This window comes from Eschrichtius robustus, chromosome 10 (genome assembly GCF_028021215.1).
Source record: "Eschrichtius robustus isolate mEscRob2 chromosome 10, mEscRob2.pri, whole genome shotgun sequence".
Lineage (NCBI taxonomy): Eukaryota > Metazoa > Chordata > Mammalia > Artiodactyla > Eschrichtiidae > Eschrichtius > Eschrichtius robustus.
Window position 1 is genome coordinate 75,717,895 of NC_090833.1, and position 21,242 is coordinate 75,739,136.

Consider the following 21,242-nt stretch of genomic DNA (forward strand, 5'->3'; position numbering starts at 1 on the left):
CAGTTCCTCTCTCCCCTCTTTTCTAGCTCTAAATGCATTTTCCACCCCCGTCTATCCCATCGCTGTGCCCCTCACCTGTCTTGCGCGGCAAGATGATTTTAAACTGAGAGACAACCACACATCTGGACACATAGCGGTGAAATCTGTCAGCTGTTCAGTGGGAATGGGGGTGCAAAGCCCACTGACTGTCACAGAAATCAGAGATGCGAAAAGTCTCTCAGAAAAACCAACCTTATGCCTTCTGCCTTAAAAAAAGAGAATCATTCCTCTCACTTCATCATACAGCCAAGGATACCAAAAAAAGCCTGCAAAGCCCCATCTCCACCCTTCCAGTTAATCAAGTCTGAAAAAATTCCTGGAAGCAGAACAACTAAGGGAGGTTGCACTATGAATTGTCAAGGGCTTTAGAATTCCTGTGATTTACAGGGGAGAATGAAGCCGTTCTGTGCATGTTGAAGGTGCACGGGATTCTTAATTTATGGTTTAGGAGTTGCAGGCTGTACTACAGCAGTAAACCTACTACGCTACTGAATCACTGCCAAAGGTGACCTTTAATGGAGCCTCCAGAGGTCAAGCAGTCTTTTCTCTGCGAGTCAAAGAGTTCTTGGCTTCCCAAGGCTCTTTTCGTTGCACACAAAAGAAAACCACTTGAATGAGCATAAACTAATGCAGGCAATTTGATGGAAGGAAACAAGTGCAGGAAATGTCATCCAGCATCACGAGGGAACGGCAATGGAACTGGCAAGTCAAGGCCCATAGTATTCTTTCTTTTTTAAATAAATTTATTTATTTACTTTTGGCTGCGTTGGGTCTTTGTTGCCGCGCGCAGGCTTCCTCTAGTTGCGGCCAGCGGGGGCTACTCTTCGTTGAGGTGCACCGGCTTCTCATTGTGGTGGCTTCTCTTGTTGCATAGCACGGGCTCTAGGCGCGCGGGCTTCAGTAGTTGCGGCACGTGGGCTCAGTAGTTGTGGCTCACGGGCTCTAGAGCACAGGCTCAGTAGTTATCGTGCACGGGCTTAGTTGCTCCGTGGCATGTGGGATCTTCCCGGTCCAGGGCCCGAACTCGTGTCCCCTGCATTGGCAGGCGGATTCTTAACCACCGGACCACCAGGGAAGCCCAAGGCCCATAGGATTGATCCACCCTCTCTGAAGACGCATGGTAGCTTCCCGTCTGCTTGCTCCTTCTCCTTCTGTAGACAGATGATGAAATAAAAATTCCTATTCTAAGGCAAGTCAAGGGAAATGTAAACATAAAATTTTTTCTCTGCCTTTTGGCCTCCTCTCTCCCCTCTACTGTGCCATGTGTATCTGCATTATGCATCGACCAGACCTCCCCACTGGCAGAAATACCTGCTAAGCCATAAAGAACAACATTCTCCCAGCACCACCAAGATGACTCCTCAGGAGGTAACCTTTCGTAATCTATAAGGAGCCATAATGACCCAAGACTCACTACTCGCTTTGTATACATAGATCTGGATTGTGCAAACTATCTGTGTCATTTAATGCACAGCCCTCTGTCTCAAAAACCTATATAGCTAACTGTGCTTTGACCTCTAACAGGCAGAACAGTTCTCGGGGCTTTCTGAGAAGCTGTTCCTGGGTTATAATCCCCAGTTGGGCTCCAATACAATTTTCTATTTCTTTCTTAGATCGACTGATTAAATTTTTGTCGACACCGACCTTCTCTGCTTTGGGAACTAGGAATCATGGGAGCTGGCTGGGCTCCGTGGGCCCCGGACGTAGATCAGAATGTCTGTGGGAGAACAACGCTGCCTTACTAGTGTTTCTGACTCCCCTGGACTGTGGCCTGCGCCTCTCACTACGTTGATCTACCAAGTGCTTGTCTTTTCTGTGCTCAACTCACTTGGCCTTTCAACACCCTACTCTCTGCAGCACTCTCTTCCCTCCGCTCCTGTGACACCACTCTCTCCGGATTTCCCTCCTAACGCTGACTTCTCCCCACACTCCTTTATCAACACGCCCCACCACTGAGCGTGAGGTCCCTCAGGGCACCGTCCTAGACCTCTGCTCTTTAGACTTTAGACTCCCGCCCTAAGTGATCTCAGCCACACCTACAGCTTCAGTGCCCTTTACCTGCTTCACCTCTTTCCTAAGTTCCAGACCTGTACATCCAACTTGCCCGGTCCATATTCCTACTTGGATGTCTCAGAGGCACCTCAGAATCAACTCAGCCAAACTTCCCAGCCCCTCAAAACTCCTCGTCCAACATTCTCAACTCAGAAAATGGCTCTACTTAGTTGTTCAAGCCAGAAACCTAGGAGTTACCCTCTATTGCTCCTGTTCCCTGCTTTGCCTCCATATCTTCCATCACCTATTCTCCCTCCTAAACCTCTCAAATCCACATAACCTCACACTTGCGTTTAAGCTCTCACCGTCTCTTATCTGGACCACTGCAATGAGCTCCGGCCGGGTTTCTCTACATCCATTCTGCTCCTCTCTTGTTCACTACTTTGAACTTTTGAGTCTTACCACGTCACTCAGCTGACCTCAGAGGCTTCCTACATCAGTAAAATGAAGTCCAGAGTTCTTCTCAGGACCTCCATGATTTCTTGCATGGTCTCCAAGGCCCCACTACCTATGTGAACTCATCACGTGTCACTCCTGCCTCACTCACTGGGCAACCCTCACATTTCCCTTCTTTCAGTTCTTCAGAGATGCCAGGCTTTTCTCACCTCAGGACCTTTGCATGTGTTGCTCTCCCCTTCTGCCCACACCACCTCCCTACCCTGCCCTTTCCACCTTGCTGAGTCCCACTCACCTTTCCAGTTCCACCTTAAATGCCCCCTCCCTCTATCAGCTCCCCCTGTTAGAGATGTTGTATATGTGTTCGAGAGCATTTGTATGCCTTTGTATTTTGTATATTTGGCACACTGCATTTCCCTCAACTTTCACACTTGTAATGATTAATTTCACTCGTTCATTCATCAACTTACACAGAGTCCCTGCTTGTGCCAGGCACTGTTGTAGGCACTGGGGTTGCAGCATCGAATGGAGAGACTCCTGCACTCAGGGACCTTCCATCCTTTGTAATATTTCCCTCCACTATGTGATTTTTAGTTGCTCGAGGAGAAGGTCATGCTTGTTTTGCTGGCCGCTACATTCCAGTGTTTAGCACACTAGCACATTGTCATGTGAATATTCAGTAAGCATTAGCCAACTGTCTGATTGGCTTACTGAAGATACTACTGGGCACATAGTAAATAAATACATGTTGAATTAGACGAGTTCATTCAAGCAATCATGTCCACAGAAAAAGGTAATATTTCAGATTTATCATGATGGTTTTCATTGTATCATTTGATTTTTAGTAAGGAATTATTGGTTCTCTTATTCCTGTTCACCAACATAAATGAATAAATGAACAAGACAAATTATTTCAGAATGAAAATAATGTTAAGAAAAGCTAGGATGGCTGGAGTCCAGTGGGCAGGGTAAATAGTGCAAGAGGAGGTGGCCAGAAGCCTGCTCACAAAGCAGGCAGCAGGGCAAGGCAACGATTTAGGACTTTTTTGTGGTTTCAGTGGGGAGATATTGGGGTTTTTAAAGCAGACAATAAACATGATCTGATTTATGGTTTTTAAGAAAATGACCCTGGGGTTTCCCTGGTGGCGCAGTGGTTAGGAATCCGCCTGCCAATGCAGGGGACACGGGTTCGTGCCCCGGTCCGGGAAGATCCCACATGCCGCGGAGCGGCTAGGCCCATGAGCCACAACTACTGAGCCCGCGTGCCACAACTACTGAAGCCCGCGCACCCTAGAGCCCGTGCTCCACAATAAGAGAAGCCACCGTAATGAGAAGCCCATGCACCGCAACAAAGAGTAGCCCCCGCTCACCGCAACTAGAGAAAGCCCGCGCACAGCAATGAAGACCCAACACAGCCAAAAATAAAATAAAATTAAAAAAAAAAAAATCTAACTTCATTTGGGGTTATTACATAATTAAAAAGGTATATGTTGACTTTAGTCCTTTTTGGTGAGTTTCAAGTCCTCACCTCCAGCAAGGGGACAAGTCTCTCATTTTACTGGACATTAGCCAGTTAAGGGGCCATAACTCTCATCAAGTCTGTTTATTTATTAACATGAGATCTATTTATTTACTGATCATTGACAAATATGATCCGTTTGATGGACACTTAAAAAGAAAAAAAACCAGTAGGCTCATTTCTGATAAACATCTCCCTTCAAGGGCTACAAAGTACATAACATTGTCACCAGAGCCTTCCTTCTGAAATTCACCGATGCATCTGACATTTGTCACACTCATTATTTATGAGCAGTGATCTATGCAACAGAAGTGAGAGTCATCCTTAGGGACACATCTGCCAGTCTTATATTTGAAACTGCTCTCTCCAAGGAAAGAAGAAGACTTCTGTTTTCTTATGTCATTTAAAAAAATGTATTGAGGTATTTTTAGTCTGGAGCCTTCTTAAAGCGTGGGATAATGACTTTGCTAAATCCTACTGGAAATAAAAACACATCTAGAAGCTATGGAAGAACAGAAGTCACAAGGCTATTTCTTAAATTAAGGAGATGGCCTGCTGGACCAGATGAATAGGGGCCTCTTGATAAGATGAAAGATATGCCAGATGCATTCTCCTTTTCTTATTTAGTTGCAACACCATTAAAGACATTGTGATGCAAGTCAGTTTACCTTTTAGAAGCCACATCCATAGACAGCAGTTAGCAGTAACCTTATACATAGCCAAGAGCACTGAAAATTCTTCTAAGGAAGGCGCTGCACCAAACTCTTAGCCCCTCAGCCTTTTGATGCCGCTTCAGCCTGGGCAAAAGAGCAGAGCATTCACCTTAGAAAACACCTAAGCAGTAAGTTCAGGGCATTAGCAGCTAGAAGGGAATGTGATTCAAAGCCCTGTTCCTGCTGGAGTCTGGGAGCCCTCACTTGCTCCCTGCTAAAAGCCTCCCAGCCGGAGGTTGCAGCTGCAGAACTTCTGCTGCTGAGTTGGTGGGAGGAGGCCCTCTTCAGTGGCAGGAGGTTGAGGACCACTGACAGACCCACGGAGACGAGGCAAGTGCTTGAGGCAAACTCAGGAGGAGGCAACCCAGGGAGCCCTGGCGGATGGCAGGGTGCTGGGGCAAGAGGGGGACTGAGAGGAATTAGGGGCTGGCAAATGGTCTGCATGGAAGGCGCTAGGATCAAACAGTGGGGACCCTGTTCCTGCTCTGGACACCAGAAGTAAGACTCTAATATGGCACAACTGGGCTACAAGGGGGGACACCAGTTTACAAAGATTGGGACACCAGGTAGAGCCCTAGGCAAGAATCCACTTCCCAGTCTTGGGATTTGGGGTATGGGGTTGGCCCAATAAATAATACTGGGAGAGTCCATCTTGCCACTAAAACCTGTGAAGAAGGTCAGAGCCTCTGGTGGGTCCGAGCCTGTGGACGGGGTTAAATGCTCCAGCTGTGGGAACAGAGCACTCGGAGGGGTGTGGAGGAGCCCCCAGGGGGCAGGCACAAGGACCAGGCAGACCAGTCTTTGTATCCCACCCCTTAATACAGTACTTGGAATAGGCAGATGCTTAATAAATAGTTACTGAATTATAACCCCGAACTTAGTTCTGAAACGTAGCTTTTTCAAGAAACTCATCCTGGGCTTCCCTGGTGGCGCAGTGGTTGAGAATCTGCCTGCCAATGCGGGGGACACGGGTTCGAGCCCTGGTCTGGGAGGATCCCACATGCCGCGGAGCAACTGGGCCCGTGAGCCACAACTACTGAGCCTGCGCGTCCGGAGCCTGTGCTCCGCAACGGGAGAGGCCGCGACAGTGAGAGGCCCGCGCACCGCGATGAAGAGTGGCCCCCGCTTGCCGCAACTAGAGAAAGCCCATGCACAGCAACGAAGACCCAACACAGCCAAAAATAAATAAAAAAACAACAACAAAGAAAAATTTAAAAAAGAAAAAAAAAGAAACTCATCCTTATGGATCTATTTATTGGGTCATTAAAAAGGTTCACTTTGATAACATCCCCTTTTCAAACTGTCGTGGAAAAGGTGACACTGTTTTATCTGAAAAACTTGAGCCCCACATTTGGCCGTATTTCTCGTGAGCCGACAGTGCCCCATGGGCCTTCCTCAAAGGCCAGCTGCTGGGGAACACTGCGGGGAAGAGGTGAAATGTACACCTGTGGCACCTGAAACAACATTGAACCCAATCAACCCTGTGAGTCATCACAGACTGATAAGGGCAGCCAGATTCCATGACTATTTTAAGAGTCAACATGTTTTACAGCTAAAAAAATTTCATGGGCCCCAAAGTGTCCACTGTCTGAGGGATGGCAGAGAAACCATGGCTGAAAAGTCCACCCCTGCAGCAAGTCCAGAAACCTGCCTCTGACCCTGCCTGTCGAGGGCTCAGGGCCTCCAGGGTCCTAATCTCTGGGAGCCTCAATCACTTACTGGTATGTGCAGCTTCTCATATGGGAGAAAAACATAGTAACTACTATGCAGAAATACAGTATTGACAATATTGTTAATAATCATGTTAGCTGATATTTATCAAATGTTTTCAACATGCCGAGCCCCATGTATTATTAAGTCCTCACAGCAACCTTATGACCTAGATCTCGTGGTGTTACAGGAGAGAAATAGGGTTAACAGACCAAGGAGTGGAAAGGGAAGGCAGTAAAAAGGGTCAGAGGGACTGCACACTGGACTGAAAGGTAAAAGTTGAAGACAATTATATTGCTCTGCTCACTTCCTCAATGTGGAACCATAGGGCATTATAGGGAGCTAGCAGGCATACCCTCATATTCTTTTATTTTTTCCTTCTTTTCTTCCTAACCAGTGAGATTTTCACCTTGGACACACACACACACACACACACACACACACACACAAAATCAGTCCTCACTACACAAATGAAAATTATTGAACCACCTTATCTGTCTCACTTTATTTCTTTTTTTTTTTTGGCTACGCATGGGCTTTCTCTAATTGTGGCAAGCAGGGGCTACTCTTCGTTGCGGTGCATGAGCTTCTCATTGTGGTGGCTTCTCTTGTTGCGGAGCACAGGCTCTAGGTGCGTGGGCTTCAGTAGTTGTGGCATGCAGGCTCAGTAGCTGTGGCTCGCGGGCTCTGGAGCGCAGGCTCAGTAGTTGTGACGCATGGGCTTAGTTACTCCGGGGCATGTGGGATCTTCCCGGACCAGGGCTCAAACCCATGTCCCCTGCATTGGCAGGCGGATTCTTAACCACTGCGCCACCAGGGAAGTCCCTGTCTCACCTTATTAATGGGAGCATTTGTCCCAGTGGCAGTCTCCCTAGTTTCAGCAGACCATGAGTCAAATCCACATATTTAAGGCACAATGAGAAAGGAACAAAGCCATGACTTGAAATATCTTATTTCATCCAGGTAGGATTTCTTCTGCAAAAGTCTCATGCCTTGGTGTCATACAGAAGTCAAACTTTTTCCTTCTTCCAATTTATCCTTTCGTTTTTCTCCTCTCTCACTCAGTCTTTGAATACATTTCTGTCTTTGTGTTTATGCAAAGACATGCATGCACATGCCTAGAATGTGATATCTCAGAGGTCCCTGGTGTAGGGAAAAAACACAGAGGAGTCAGAAAGACTTGCTACAAGTCTTTATAAGCTATGTGACCTGGGCCTCTCTGAGACTCAGTTTCCTCATTTAGAAAAGAGGTAAAGAAACACCTTTCTAAAGTGGTTGTAATGCACCTAACATATTATAGATACTCAGTAAATGGTAGACATCATTATTACATCAACTGCATAATATCAAAGCAAGATGCGATATAATTTGCTCAGAAAGGCAGGTATGAGATTTGCCTCTGACAATCAGCAATAAAAACACATTTCATTTGGCCTAAGATGTTGTATAAACCCCATTCAAAAACTAGTCTGTCCACAGAGGGTAATTATATCTGTCCATTGGGGGTTGAAGCAATGTGGCCATGTCCATCTAAAGCTGACGGGTGGTCACCTCCATCAGTGTCCCTTGTCATGGAGTTCAGTTAATGCTGAATTCCATTATTCACGCTGATGGAAAGAGCAGGATCACAGATAATCCAAAAGAGCAACTACTGTCTAAATCATTCATTTGCTTTCTTTTTCATAACAGCTACCTTGCATTATTACTTAGATCTTGGCTAATGTCAGCATTCTATAAGAATATGTATCAGGTGATGGTGAAAAAAAACTCATAACCTCTCTCACCCAGATAGAAAGCTCTCCTTATCTTAAATAGTACTGCATAAAATTTGCAAGGTAACTGGTGGTGGTCTACCACCTTGTATTGTATAGCACAATAATTATATCACAGCAATTCCACTCAAATTTTAAAATACTTCCTATGTACACATCAAGGACCACCAGTTAAGTCTAGCCTAGTCTGAACTAGCTCATTAGGTTAGTGTGAACACAGTGTTAAGGAAATCAGAGGGTGTGTTTTTTTCAGAGACTAATTACCATCTTTCTTTTGGCGGTCCTACAAAAGTCTGTGACAGGGCGCCTGCATGACTCTGAACACTAAGGGGAAAAGCCATCAGTACTGCTGGGTAAATGCCACAAAGCATGTGTCCTACTGATCAATGCGCCCTAAGAACCATCTTATCTAACTGTCTTACACTATCACAATGTCACCAATGATACCATTTATTACAAGGGACACTGTGAAACCCTCAATGCAACCTTAATTTGTGTTCATTCAACCAAAATCATCAAATGCCTACTAGGTGCAAAGGACTGGCCTCCTCACTGCTTTATCTACAACAGTGGTTCTCAAAGGATTGTATGCATCCCTGGGGGTTCTTTCACAGGTACACAAAGTCCTCCCCTTCCCAACTACATATCTGTGCAAAGCTGGACTTGAACCATAGATTGAAATGCAGAAGCAGATAAGAGAGTCCAATTGTTTTCTATGAACTCAGACATTAAAGAGATTTGCAGGGACTTCCCTGGTGGCGCAGTGGCTAAGAATCCACCTGCCAATGCAGGGGACACGGGTTTGAGCCCTGGTCTGGGAAGATCCCACATGCCGCAGAGCAACTAAGCCCGTGTGCCACAACTACTGAGCCCACGTGTCACAACTACTGAAGCCCATGTGCCTAGAGCCTGTGCTCCGCAATGAGAAGCCACCATGATGAGAAGCTCTCGCACCGCAACGAAGAGCAGCCCCCGCTCACCGCAACTAGAGAAAGCCTGCGCGCAGCAACAAAGACCCAACGCAGCCAAAAAACAAATTAATTAAATAAATAAATAAATAAATAAATAGATAGATTTGCAAAAAGTAAAACAATGCCACTCTTCTTACTTATTTATTTTTTGTTTTGGGAAACAGCTATTTCTCATTAAAATGTTATTTATGTTAATATGTGGTGCATTTATTATTATTTTTTCAATGAATTAATATTTTAAAACGTCCCTAGTTTTAATTTCTAATATGATAACAGTTGATAGCTATAACCCACATAAAACAAAAGATCTTTAGGATTTTCAATAATTTTTAAGAGTATGAAGGAGTTCAAAGACCAAAAAAATTTGAGGCCACTATTCTACATCTATCTTACTTAAATCTTACAGCATCCCAATTCCCTTTCCCAAAGTTGTCTTTACAGAACTCATCACTACCTAAAATTATTTCATACATTTATTTGTTATTTATCTGTTTTCTCCATATGCCAGCCATTCACTTATTTGCTCTCAGATCCATTCCCTAAATAGGTTTCCCAGGCCCCTTTACCCCAGCAGGAGACTGGAGGAGGGAAGCAGACACCCAGGTATTTCTCCCGTGGTCTGCCTTGGCCTCCAGCAGTGCTGCATCTTCTCCTTGGTTCCAGTTCTGCTGAACAGGCTGTGCTCCCAGCTCCTGCTGCACAGCCCCAGCTCCCAGGTGCTAGTCATCCCCTCCCCTCACTTGGTATGTCCAATCCTAGGGAGCAGGAGCTTGCAGCTCTTGTGATTACACTGGTACCTCACCATCCCACTTTGACATTTCAGCTCTCCCCACACTTTGGGGAAAGAAACTTACCTCAGTTTCTTCATTTGAAAATAGGGAAAATGATAATGTCGACTGGGGCTGCTTTGAGGATTAGAAATAAAATACACACAGGGAATTCCCTCAGAGTCCAGTGGTTAGGAATCGGTGCTTTCACTTCCAGGGCCCAGGTTCAGTCCCTGGTTGGGGAACTAAGATCCCGCAAGCTGCACAGTGCGGCCAAAAAAAAAAAAAAAAATTCACACAAAGGACCTCGCATGCTGTTGGGCCCCGAATAGGTAATAAATGTTAGCTAATGTTATTATTATTACTGTACTTTAAACTTTGGAATTACTGCCTGACATAAAATATGGAATCTATTGATTTCAGTGAGGCATTCAAGTCTTGATTATTAACTGGTATTCTAATGGATGTGAAAGATTATTCTTTTTCCAAGATAACTACTGTAATTATGACATGATCAATAGCTTTTCTCAATTTTTATTCCAGTTGGAAAAGAAATTTACAGCGAATACTGCAGGAGAAATTCTCCTATGTCATTAAGCATTACAAACTGCAATAAATCAGTGGTCTTCTCTTTTTATATCACCATGAAAAGTAATAAAGCCCAAATGTATTCAGCACTTAATTCTCTACCAGGAACTCACTAAGAGCCTTGTGCGCATTATGACACTTAATTCTCATAACCTTACAAAGTGGGTATAATTATTAATACCCCTACTTTCCACATGAGGAGACAGGCTCAGAGAGGGTCAGGGCTTCCCAAGGTCCCAAAGCCATGAGAGGAACAGATTTGAACCCAGGCTGATGATGAAACCTTACCCGTACACTATTTTTGGAAAACAAAATAAAGCCATCATAACACAATCCATGTGTTATGACAGTTACTGCTCACAGGGACTTTGGTACATATCATTAACATATTTGCTCACATTTCTCTTCAAAGACACAGAAAGACAGATGCCCTCAGCTGTAGGCTTTCCCCCCCCCACCCCCCACCCCCACTTTGGGATGGTGAAATATGAATGGTTTATCTGAAGGCTGGAATAGGTAAATTCCCAATGTCCAACAACTTTCTTCCCTCTGTTCCTGGAGGCCATGGTAGGATTCCCTGGCTGGGCCAGGCAACCAAGAAATGTTGAAGGAAGTCACCCACAAGTAATTCTTGGTGGTCCTAAGACGTTGGGGTTCCATTGCACTGCTACACCAGGCATTAGGGCTCCCTCACTTCAGCTGGCCCAGAAGCCAGGCAGGAGCCAGCTGTTGCTGGCAGAATTCCGGGGGTGACAGCAGAATGAACGCTTGACTATCAGCTGGAGAGTCTCCCTTAACTCATCACTGCTCTCCAGTCCTAGGATCCCGGGCCAGACGATATAGAAACACTGAAAACCTATTGCTTAATTTGAAGAATGTTTCCTTTCCCTGAGAGAGAACTGACAACTCCAGTTTGTCTCTCCATGAAGACAAACATTTTAACTTCCAAAGGCCTGCTCTAAAGATCAATTAGACATATCACTAAGGAGGCATTCACACACTAAAAGGATTCTTTGCCAAGCTTTCTTTAAAATTCTCTCTGAGAAATGAAAATATCAGCCACATGACAAAAATTCAACTGCCTCACAATTTTCAGGAGTTTTCTGTTCTGTAATATGAACTATACAGCATGAGTCAATCAATTTACACTTACATAGTAGTAATTAGTTCACCATGTGTCTACTTGATGCAGAGCGTTATGTTGGATGCTGCATCCTGTAGCAGAAACAAGAAGGTGGGATTGGCTTTGTGCAGGCCTCATATGCTATTCATGTGAACATCTTCTCAAGTTCCATCGGGGACCCACCTGGTTCCAGCCGTCAAGGCCAAGCTAAACATCCCATGAATGTTTACTATTTCTTCTAAAGGTTCCGTAAGATATAGCAGAAGATTAAGGGAATGTGGATCAACTCCACAGCCAAATACTTGAAAGAAGTAAGGATTTTCATCCTACCTTCTTTCCTTTCTTACCTTAATTCACCTGCCAAGTCTAATTCATCACACTGATACCATGTGATATTGAGGGGATAACATCGAAAGCATACCTAGTCTATGTCTCGACACTGTGCTAAGTATTTTAAATGTAGCATGTTATTTAATTATCTCAACAGTCTTATGAAGTAGATCCTTTTATATGCATTTTACAGATGAGGAAACAGGCCCAGAGAGTGAAAATTTCCTACTAAAAGTTGATAACTGGGATTCAAACTCAGGTCTAACAGAGACTAATGCTTTTGTTCCTTTTTACCAACACCCCACCTTCCCAAACTGGCTCATCTTCCCACAGCATCCATTTCATCAGAAGACTTAAGAGAAACACATGATTACATGAAGGAAAACATGGATAGAATTATCATTTAGAAGATGAATTTAGCATGAGTTTTTTAAAGATGAAACACCAAAAAGTTCTTATATGCAGAGGCCTTAACAGATACTACTTGTCCTGAAACCTACAAAGGTCTTTTAAAAGAAAAGCTTGAGACTCACTCTCCACACATGGAGATCTAGGGCAGGACAAAAACTCAACCTCTCTTCAAAATGACACTGTTTAAGGGTACCTTCTCTATCTAGAGGGGAGGCAGAGACTGGTGGGGAGGGCAGAGAGAGAAGGCCTCTGGTGTCAGGGCCCTGCTGATATGCCCTACTCAGATAAACAAAAACCTGTGCTCTTTAAAAGTCAGCTGGCAGGTCAGTAATAATCCAGCGTGCTCTTGGGGATCTCATCTCCACTTCAAGTGTTTTATGCAACTGTTCCTTCCAACTCCATGTCTGTTCTGGGCAAGAGTTCTGGTTAACTCGTTTTTCTCCATCCCATTGCATTTCCCGATGCATTTCCACATCCCCTAAGGCTTGGTGCTGAGCTGGCTTGCCTATCTGTGCAGCACTGACCTTCACAAGGCAGCCTTCGTTGACTAAGGTAGGGCACCATGTCTACAAGCACCAACCGAGAGAAAGCAGCATATACCCCCCAACCCCCATTACAGCCTGTATTTTTCATCTCTGTTTTCCACTGAGTATCATATAGCCCAGTTCCCTTCCCAGCTGATGCTGAGATGTAACGACTTGTCATTTGAGATATGGCTCATTAAAATTACACAGCACGAGTAATGGAGACCTCAGTGCAGGTGGGGACAGCAGGTAATTAGCCTTAACTTACAGGGCAGTTTCTAGGCCCTCTGGGCTCCCCTCTCCACTCCTTTTCCCTGCTGCTTCTTAGCACAATGATGGCCCTCACCATTTTCCAGAGGTATCTCTTGGGATTTGTTGAGTGGGGGTGGTTATTTACCACCGTTCTTATTAACTCAGCCACCAAGTCACTGCAGTATTGGGTTAACAAGGTGGAAGTAGGGAACTGTGTCCCTCCACAAAAGCCCATGAATTCGCCGGCAGCCAGCGGGTGAGGAAGAGTGGATTCAGCTGTTTCTGCATGGTTTCCATGAATAGACAACTGAATAAACTAGGGTAGAATCAGAATCTAGAGAAGGCAAGTTCTTACCGCCAGCAGAACTTTAAGAGTTCCCATCAGTAAGGACCCAGTACAATTTGCATCGGATGCACCGCCCTGTCTGTTTTCACATCCTTCCCTGTGAATGCTGGGTTTATCGTAGGACATTTCCTAAAGAGGATTTAACATGTGATGCAACAGGTAGGGGTAAATCAAGGGTAATGTTGATTCTGGGCTAAGAACATCACAGACACGAGATGTTGGAGTAGCTGAGAGCACGGCCTGTAGAGTTGGGCTACTTTGGGTCTGAATCCTAGCTCTGCCTGTGTGACCCTGGGCAAGTTACTTCATCTTTTTCATCTGCGAAATGGACCTCATAATACCCGCCTTACGGGGTTATTTTACAGATTAAACGATATGATGCAGGTAGAGTGTGGAGGGTAGTATGTATTCAGAAAATTGTAGCTTTATTATGATGCCTTCCCAACGAGTAAACTCTTAGGGAGCCAAACAGTTTATCAGATCCCAAAGGCAAAACATGTTTCCAGAGTCTTAGAAAAACTTGCCAGTTCACAAGGCTGTCTTGGAGGCTTCATTCCTGGGCACTGAGAACTCTTTCCCCATCCTCCTGAGAGGTCAAATCCAGGGCAGCTCACCCAGCACTGATTTTAATGAATGGCTTGTGCCAGATGTGACTAGTAAGCTGTCTCCCCTCTTCCCCAGCTAACCTGCACCCAGTCTCTGCTGAGGTTTGCCAGACTGACACTGGACTTGGGCACACTCAGTACTCAGTATTCTGAAAACCAAGCAAAACCATCCTTCCTAGTAGCTTTCTGTCTAAAGAGTTAAGTGCTCGTCCCTGACACCAGGAGTTGGTCTAGCTCCTAGAGAAACACTGAAATTTCCCAAAGTCTTGGAAGGTATTTATGACCCCCATCACAGAGCAATTCAGCAACGATTTTTTAAAAATCACATTGATTCTCTTACAATGTGTCTTGCTCTTTTCTGGGGATACCGTTCAGAAATCATCTAGTGGGCTCCAAGAGTTTTGGTTGACAGTTAAGTAGAAACGTATGCAGAGAGAGAGGCAGCTGACACACATTTGTTTTTTAGCACCTCTCACAGGGGCTTATGGCTCTGGGCTGGGTGTTTTTACTCACACGGCCTCATTTAATCTTTACAACAGTCCTGTGAGATCAGAATCTTTACACAGAGAAACGCAAGCCCAGAGGTTTTGTGTTTACCAATGTCACACAGCATCTTGTAATAGCAGAGCTAGTCTCTGTTTACAAGCCCAGGGCTAGTCCTACCACACTGTAAATATATTTTGTTGACGTACATGCTGTCTTACCAGTGTTACATAGATTTATATAAAAATAAAAAACCAGGAGGGAGACAATAGAAAATAAAAAGTTAAAATTTAAAGGCTAATTATAAACTCAGTTCCCCAACATCCCATGTCTGAAAAGCTCATCCCTATGGACATTTTTATAGCCTTATGTTTCCTGCCACAATATTTTGAGAAAGGATGAAACTCAGCTGTAGTCTCACGGACACATTCCTCAGGCATTTCAGGGGTGATTTTTTAAAAGAGGGGCAGGGCTTCCCTGGTGGTGCAGTGGTTAAGAATCCGCCTGCCACTGCAGGGGACACGGGTTCAAGTCCTGGTCCGGGAAGATCCCACATGCTGCAGAGCAACTAAGCCCGTGCTCCACAACTACTGAGCCTGCACTCTAGAGCCCGCGAGCCACAACTACTGAAGCCCACGTGCCCCAACTACTGAAGCCCGTGCCCCTACAGCCCGTGCTCCACAACAAGAGAAGCCACTGCAATGAGAAGCGTGTGTACTGCAATGAAGAGTAGCCCCCGCTCACCGCAACTAGAGAAAGCCGGCACACAGCAACAAAGACCCAATATAGCCATAAATAAATAAATAAATATATTTAAAAAAAGAATCTTATTTAAAAAAAATAATAAAATAGGGACAAACAGAAACAAAGAAAAGAATCATTTATTTAAAATTTATACCAAAAATCAGCTTTTCTGAATTTTTTCCCACCCTACACAACCTCCTAAAACCATGATTGAGAAGTCTTTCACCATGTGAAGGAAATTTGCAGAATAACAATTCATGCTATAAATGGTAGTGGGTGACAAGGGCATAGATTTTTGGCCACTCTTGAGCTCAAACCCTGACTTCTAAATGACTGATTATCTGTGCAACCTTGGGAAACCTTTTGCTTGTTTAAATGTCAGCTTCCTAACTGGTAAAACGGCATATTTAATTCATTCAGTTATTATAAGAATTAAGAAAGATTAACAGTAGCAAGCATAGTGCCTGGCACTTAGCAAACTCAATACACGTGAGTTCCCTCCTGGCTTCTCTCCCTTCCTTTGCTTCCTTTCCTTGCTCTCCCCTTCCCTGACACCCATTTATTCTAAAACCATAGAGGTAGGTGAGATCATGTCATTATTTTTTAAATTCCTCCTGCTCAAAGACTTTTTAAAAACATGAGTTGGAGGAGCGCTAAGTTTTCCACTCTTTTTTTTCTGAGTGTCAGATCTGAGATTTAAGTCCTATTATATAACAGAAAAACAGGGAAACCGGGGGCTAGAACATAAAAATTATTGTAATTAGACAGGCAATGGAATTTTAAAAAGTGGGTGGCTGTGCTTTCTATTTTTCAAACGTTACCTCTAAAAGTGGCTAAAGAGATACAATCAAAGAGGAGGTGGCCCTTGCTTCTGAAGTTACTGCTGTCTTGGGAGCTTTTGCAGGAACATCTGTTGGCTTTTTAACAAAGGAAGCTGGAGAGGATCAAGGGAGACTGGAGGAGACTCTGGTTCACGAGGGAGCCACATCTGTTTGGTATTCTCCCAACTGAGAAGGCTCGACTTCTGAAATAGCCCGGGTATCCAAGTTAAACCAGAATCCAGAAACAGATGAAAGCTTTTCTTTCCTCCATGTTTCAACGGTAGAGATCAACAGCTGTTTATATCCTTTAATACCTAACTAAGGGTGAAGCCTTCACATCTGTCTGTATTTTCCGGTTCTAGTTCCTCGGATCACAGTGGGGAGGAGGGGAAGTTTCAAACCCTCCCAATTCCCAGGCAAGAAGACAGAAATATGCCCAGGATTCAAAGCCGTTAACGTTAAGCAGAACTCCCAAATTTCTCATCCACCCAGGGTCTGCTGTTGGCTGGGAATTCCTCTTTTACTTTATCCTGACAGACATCTTGATCATTTCCATGATAATGACTCATGGCAGCACCAAGATCAAAAAGAAGGAAAGTAGGCTGGAATCAGGGGGAGGAAGAAGAGGAGGAAATGAATTCTCATAGAGAAAGCGGCTCCTAAAAGACAAGTTCTTGCCAAGACAGCAACAGTATTGTCTGAGGACAAATAGCAGAGGTGAGCAGGATACTAATGAAGACCCTCAGGGTGATGGTGGATGGTGGTGGTTTTTACTGACCCCTAACATTTTAACCCTGGAAAAGTTAAACAGACAAAATTAAACCCTGTGGAAGGCAAGGTACGGGAAATAGCCAGGAATGGTGATAAAGAGATTCAGAGACATTTGTTTAACTTCACTTTGATCACCAGCACCATACACATGCTGGAACTTTATAAAGATTATTTTTCCATCCATCCATCCATCCATCCATCCATCCATCCATCCATCCATCCATCCATCCAACAACTTATAAGGCACCAGGACTGGACTTAGTGCTGGGATATTCAAATGCATAAGACATATTCTATAACTTGAAGGGGCTTATATTCTAAAAGATGACAGTCTTCACAGAGGAGATGGTATAAAGTTCATTTTTTTAAAAAAAAATGTTTGGTCACGCCACACAGCATGTGGGATCTTAGTTCCCCAACCAGGGATCGAACTCACGCCTCCTGCATTGGAAGCACGGAGGAGTCTTAACCACTGGACCACCAGGGAAGTCTGAGATGGTATAAAGGATGCATGAGAATTCACTAGAAGGGGATTCCAAAGGAGAGAATGACATGGATAAAACCAGAGAGGTAAGAAACAAACTGTTTCTGGGGAGGATGAAAAGCATTCTGGGTGGTTACAATAAACAAGAGGAGTGGGAGGAGCTTACTAAAAGTACAAATTCTTAGGCCTCACCTAAGAGATTCTGATTTAGCTGTTGAGGGGGAGGACCAAGGAATTTGCATTTTGAGAAGAAGGTCCAAGTAATTCTGATACAAAGAAAAGTTTGACAACTCTATACAGATGAACATTGCCCTAAAGATGCTAATAGTGTTCCATTAAAAAAAAAAAAAAAAGGTACCAGGTTCAAATTAGGATACACTACTTACTAACGTATTCTTTTCTTGGAGATGTATAATGCACATTAGTATATTTAAAGTCCTGAAGTAAAGAAATCAATTTCACTCCGCATTTCCCAAACTTATTTTTCCATGGGAGAAAAAAAATATCACAGTGCACCTATTAAGAGCTCCCAGAACACTTTTATACTGTGCGGCACAAATTGGGAAGAGCTGAAATAGAGGATTCGGATCAGGTGAGCGTTCCCCAAGCACACTGAATGGCTAAGGAGACCGTCTAGAAAAAGTAAGCAAAGTCAATTGCTCTGGGGGATCTGGCGGCATCCAGTGATTTCCTCCAAGCAAAGTCTAAAATCACCTATGATGTTCTATTTTCCAGGGAGACGGCCAGAAGCTTCCTCACTCTTAAGTAACACACCAGGCTCTGTGATGTTATTTCTGGTCAGCAACTCTACGTGGCAACCACAACTGCCAGAGAGAACAGAAGTGCCCAGAGTTCAAAGCATCAAAGAAACAGAAGGGGAAGGGCAGCAAGGAGAGATCCTTACCCACATTTATTTACCTTTACTGCTGTCATATGTTCTGCACAGAGCATTGGCAGTTGCTTGTAATGCTTTTGGAAAAGACAAATTCCTCCCAGCTCCAAAAGAAGCCTCTGACAGTCAATGAAAGTGCAAAAAGACATGAACCTAGGAAATTGCTACTCCTCCAAGGCGCCAATTATACAGCCAGGGGAGTTTCTGAAACCTGCCTTCTTCCTCCTATGCTGGTGAGCCAACCAAGGGGGGTTGTGCTGCCATACACCCCACTTCCTGCCCTAACAAGGGACAGCAGAAAGTACATGAGGAAACTGCATAAGTCAAGGCACGAGGATTCTGAGCAGACTGGTTTGTGTGCTGAATATTTCAAGATGGACATACTGCCCTAATCAATTTATATACATTTTTTTTTCTGGTATAAATGTAATTACTTCCATACACCCCACTTCAACTTTCCATATGCCACATGGGGACACACATGCCCCATCTAAAGGTGATTTCAGCGATGTGTTTCAAACGCTTTTTTTTTTTTAATACCCCAACTATCTCAGAGCTTTTCAATAATATTTTCCAGCAGCATAAGTATTTTTTCAGCCATTCCACAAATAGTTCCTGAGTGCCTAAAAGGTTCCAGGGCACCATGCTAGGTATCACAGGTACAACAGTGGAAAGAAGAGAATGCTCATCCTTATTGAACCTAAGGCCCTAAAAACTGAATTCTGAATTTCAACCTGCCAGGCATGCAGATTCAATGATCAGCAGCATAAAGAAATATAAGAGATAGGAAAGGTCTGGTCTCTCCCCTTGAAGAGTTTTATGGCTCAGAGCACAAAGCAAACAAAAGCATTTGCATTTCAGGTGTCCGGGTTGGTCTAGCAGCTACCCAAGGGTCCAGAGTTAATAGTACAGACTGAAATTAATACCTATGATCAGGAGAGGGAAGAAGAGAATGCCAGGATCTTATTTCTCCAAAATGCCAACTGCCTGTTTGCTTGATTCCCAAACAAATCCACGGATTCTCACACTGGGATTTCTTACCCTGAGAGACAAGTACCAATAATTGCACCAGAGTTAATGTAACTAACTAGTTAATTAGCTCCAAATTAAAAATTTTACCAGGAGCTCTGGGTGGGTTTGGAGTCTAATCCTAAGGAAGCCAATAAGATCAAATCCAACTTTTCATCAAGCCAGTGTTTCCCACTATTTCAGTCTACAAAATAATTCTAAGTGGTCTACAAATGATTGTTTTTCAATAAGGTCCTTAGATCCGGAAAAAGAAATTGCTGACATGTGAGTGATGGAATTTAGGGAAACACTGATATAGGTGCTATCCAGCATTCAAAGGCAGTCCCAGAAGAAGCCTCTGCAAACTTTCCAAGCTTGGGTGGGAAGTGACAAAATAACCAGGAAGCTGGTCATGGACTTACCCACACACGTTGGAAATATGTCCTCATTGTTGATCTGGACTTCAATCCAATCCATGAGAAGGTTCATGTACTGGGGGGCTGGCAGTGCAGTCGGCTTCTTGTACTTGAGGTCATCCTGCCACCGATACTCGTATTTGGGGCCCCCCGACATCACAGGGCAGGTCCGCTCAGTGCAGAACTCACAGATGGTACCGTAGATGAGGTTGATCCGATTGAAGAAGTCCACCACGTGCACCGCTACCCAGTCGTTCTGGTCCTCCCCGCTGGGCAGCTGCACAGCTGCCCTCAGGTCCACGCCTGAGTTGAGGGATGCCTGAGCCCGTTTGTGGAGTTCGAACCTCTGCGTGCCAGGTTCAAATTTCCTCTTCGGCCGGAAGGTCTTGTCCTTGTTGAACACCTGCTTCAAGGCTATGGACATGGTCTTCTCCTTCGCTTCCTTCCTCCTGCAGGAAGCAAAAAGGCAACTGGGACTTTTCAACGAGAGATCACAACCCAACAGGGTTTTCCACTGCCAGCCCTCTGGCCCCAGTCTTGCGGTCTGCAGCTTTCAATCTCTTTTTAGACAGCCCCTTCCATCTTCCTCTTGAATGATTTCCAGGGGAACCTCATGTTTCTTCCTAAAGGCAGGAGAAAAAAGGGTCTCATTAGTGTCCCGTTTGCATTTAAGAAATGACAAAGGCTTAGACCTGACTTCCATCTCACTTCTGGCTGTGCCCACTTCCATCCAGGTATAAGGACATGGAAGTTAAGCCAAACCCCTGAGAATCTGAATTGGTGATCAAATCGTATAACCAAGTAGCCAAAGGAGGAAAAGTATCACACCCTTTTTCTTCATGGTCTTGATCAAATCTCTGGGAACTTTTCCCTGTGTGATCATAGTTTCAATGGACTGCTCCAAGGTGTTAAGGATGATCATGTTAGTCAATGACACATCCCCATATGCTCCTTTTTAGAGCATCTGCCCCACCCCCCCACTTGCCCCTATTGAGTAAGCATAAGGACACTACCCCCATCCTCCTGGATACAGCTGATTGGAGCAGGGGTGGCTATCACACCCAGCGGGCTTCCCTGGGAATTTGGAATCAGGATCCAGCCTTTGTTAGGCATTATCCCTGAGAAGTGATGAAAATTGGGTCTGCTTGACGTTATTTGCAATAGCCAAGACATGGAGACATGGAAACAACCTAAATGTCTATCGACAGATGAATGGATGAAGAAAATGTGATATATATATATATACACATATATACAATGGAATACTACTCAGCCATAAAAAAGAATGAAATAATGCCATTTGCAGCAACATGGATGGACCTGGAGTTTATTGTACCAACTGAAGTTAAGTCAGACAAATACCATATGATATCACTTATATGTGGAATCTAAAATATGACACAAATGAACTTATTAACAAAACAGAAACAGACTCACAGACATAGACAGCAGACTTGTGGTTGCCAAGGGGGAGGAGGGATGGGATTGGGAGTTTGGGATTAACA

General features: G+C 44.3%; 1 protein-coding gene across 1 annotated transcript in view; it reads right to left on the bottom strand.

The window, feature by feature from the left end:
* MOB3B (MOB kinase activator 3B) overlaps nt 1–21,242 on the bottom strand; it is a 211,638-nt gene that overhangs the window by 111,150 nt on the left and 79,246 nt on the right. The window contains exon 2 of the mRNA XM_068553306.1: nt 19,744–20,360. Within this exon, the coding sequence (XP_068409407.1) occupies nt 19,744–20,161 (418 nt within the window). The 5' untranslated portion in view covers nt 20,162–20,360. The remainder of the gene's footprint in view (nt 1–19,743; nt 20,361–21,242) is intronic.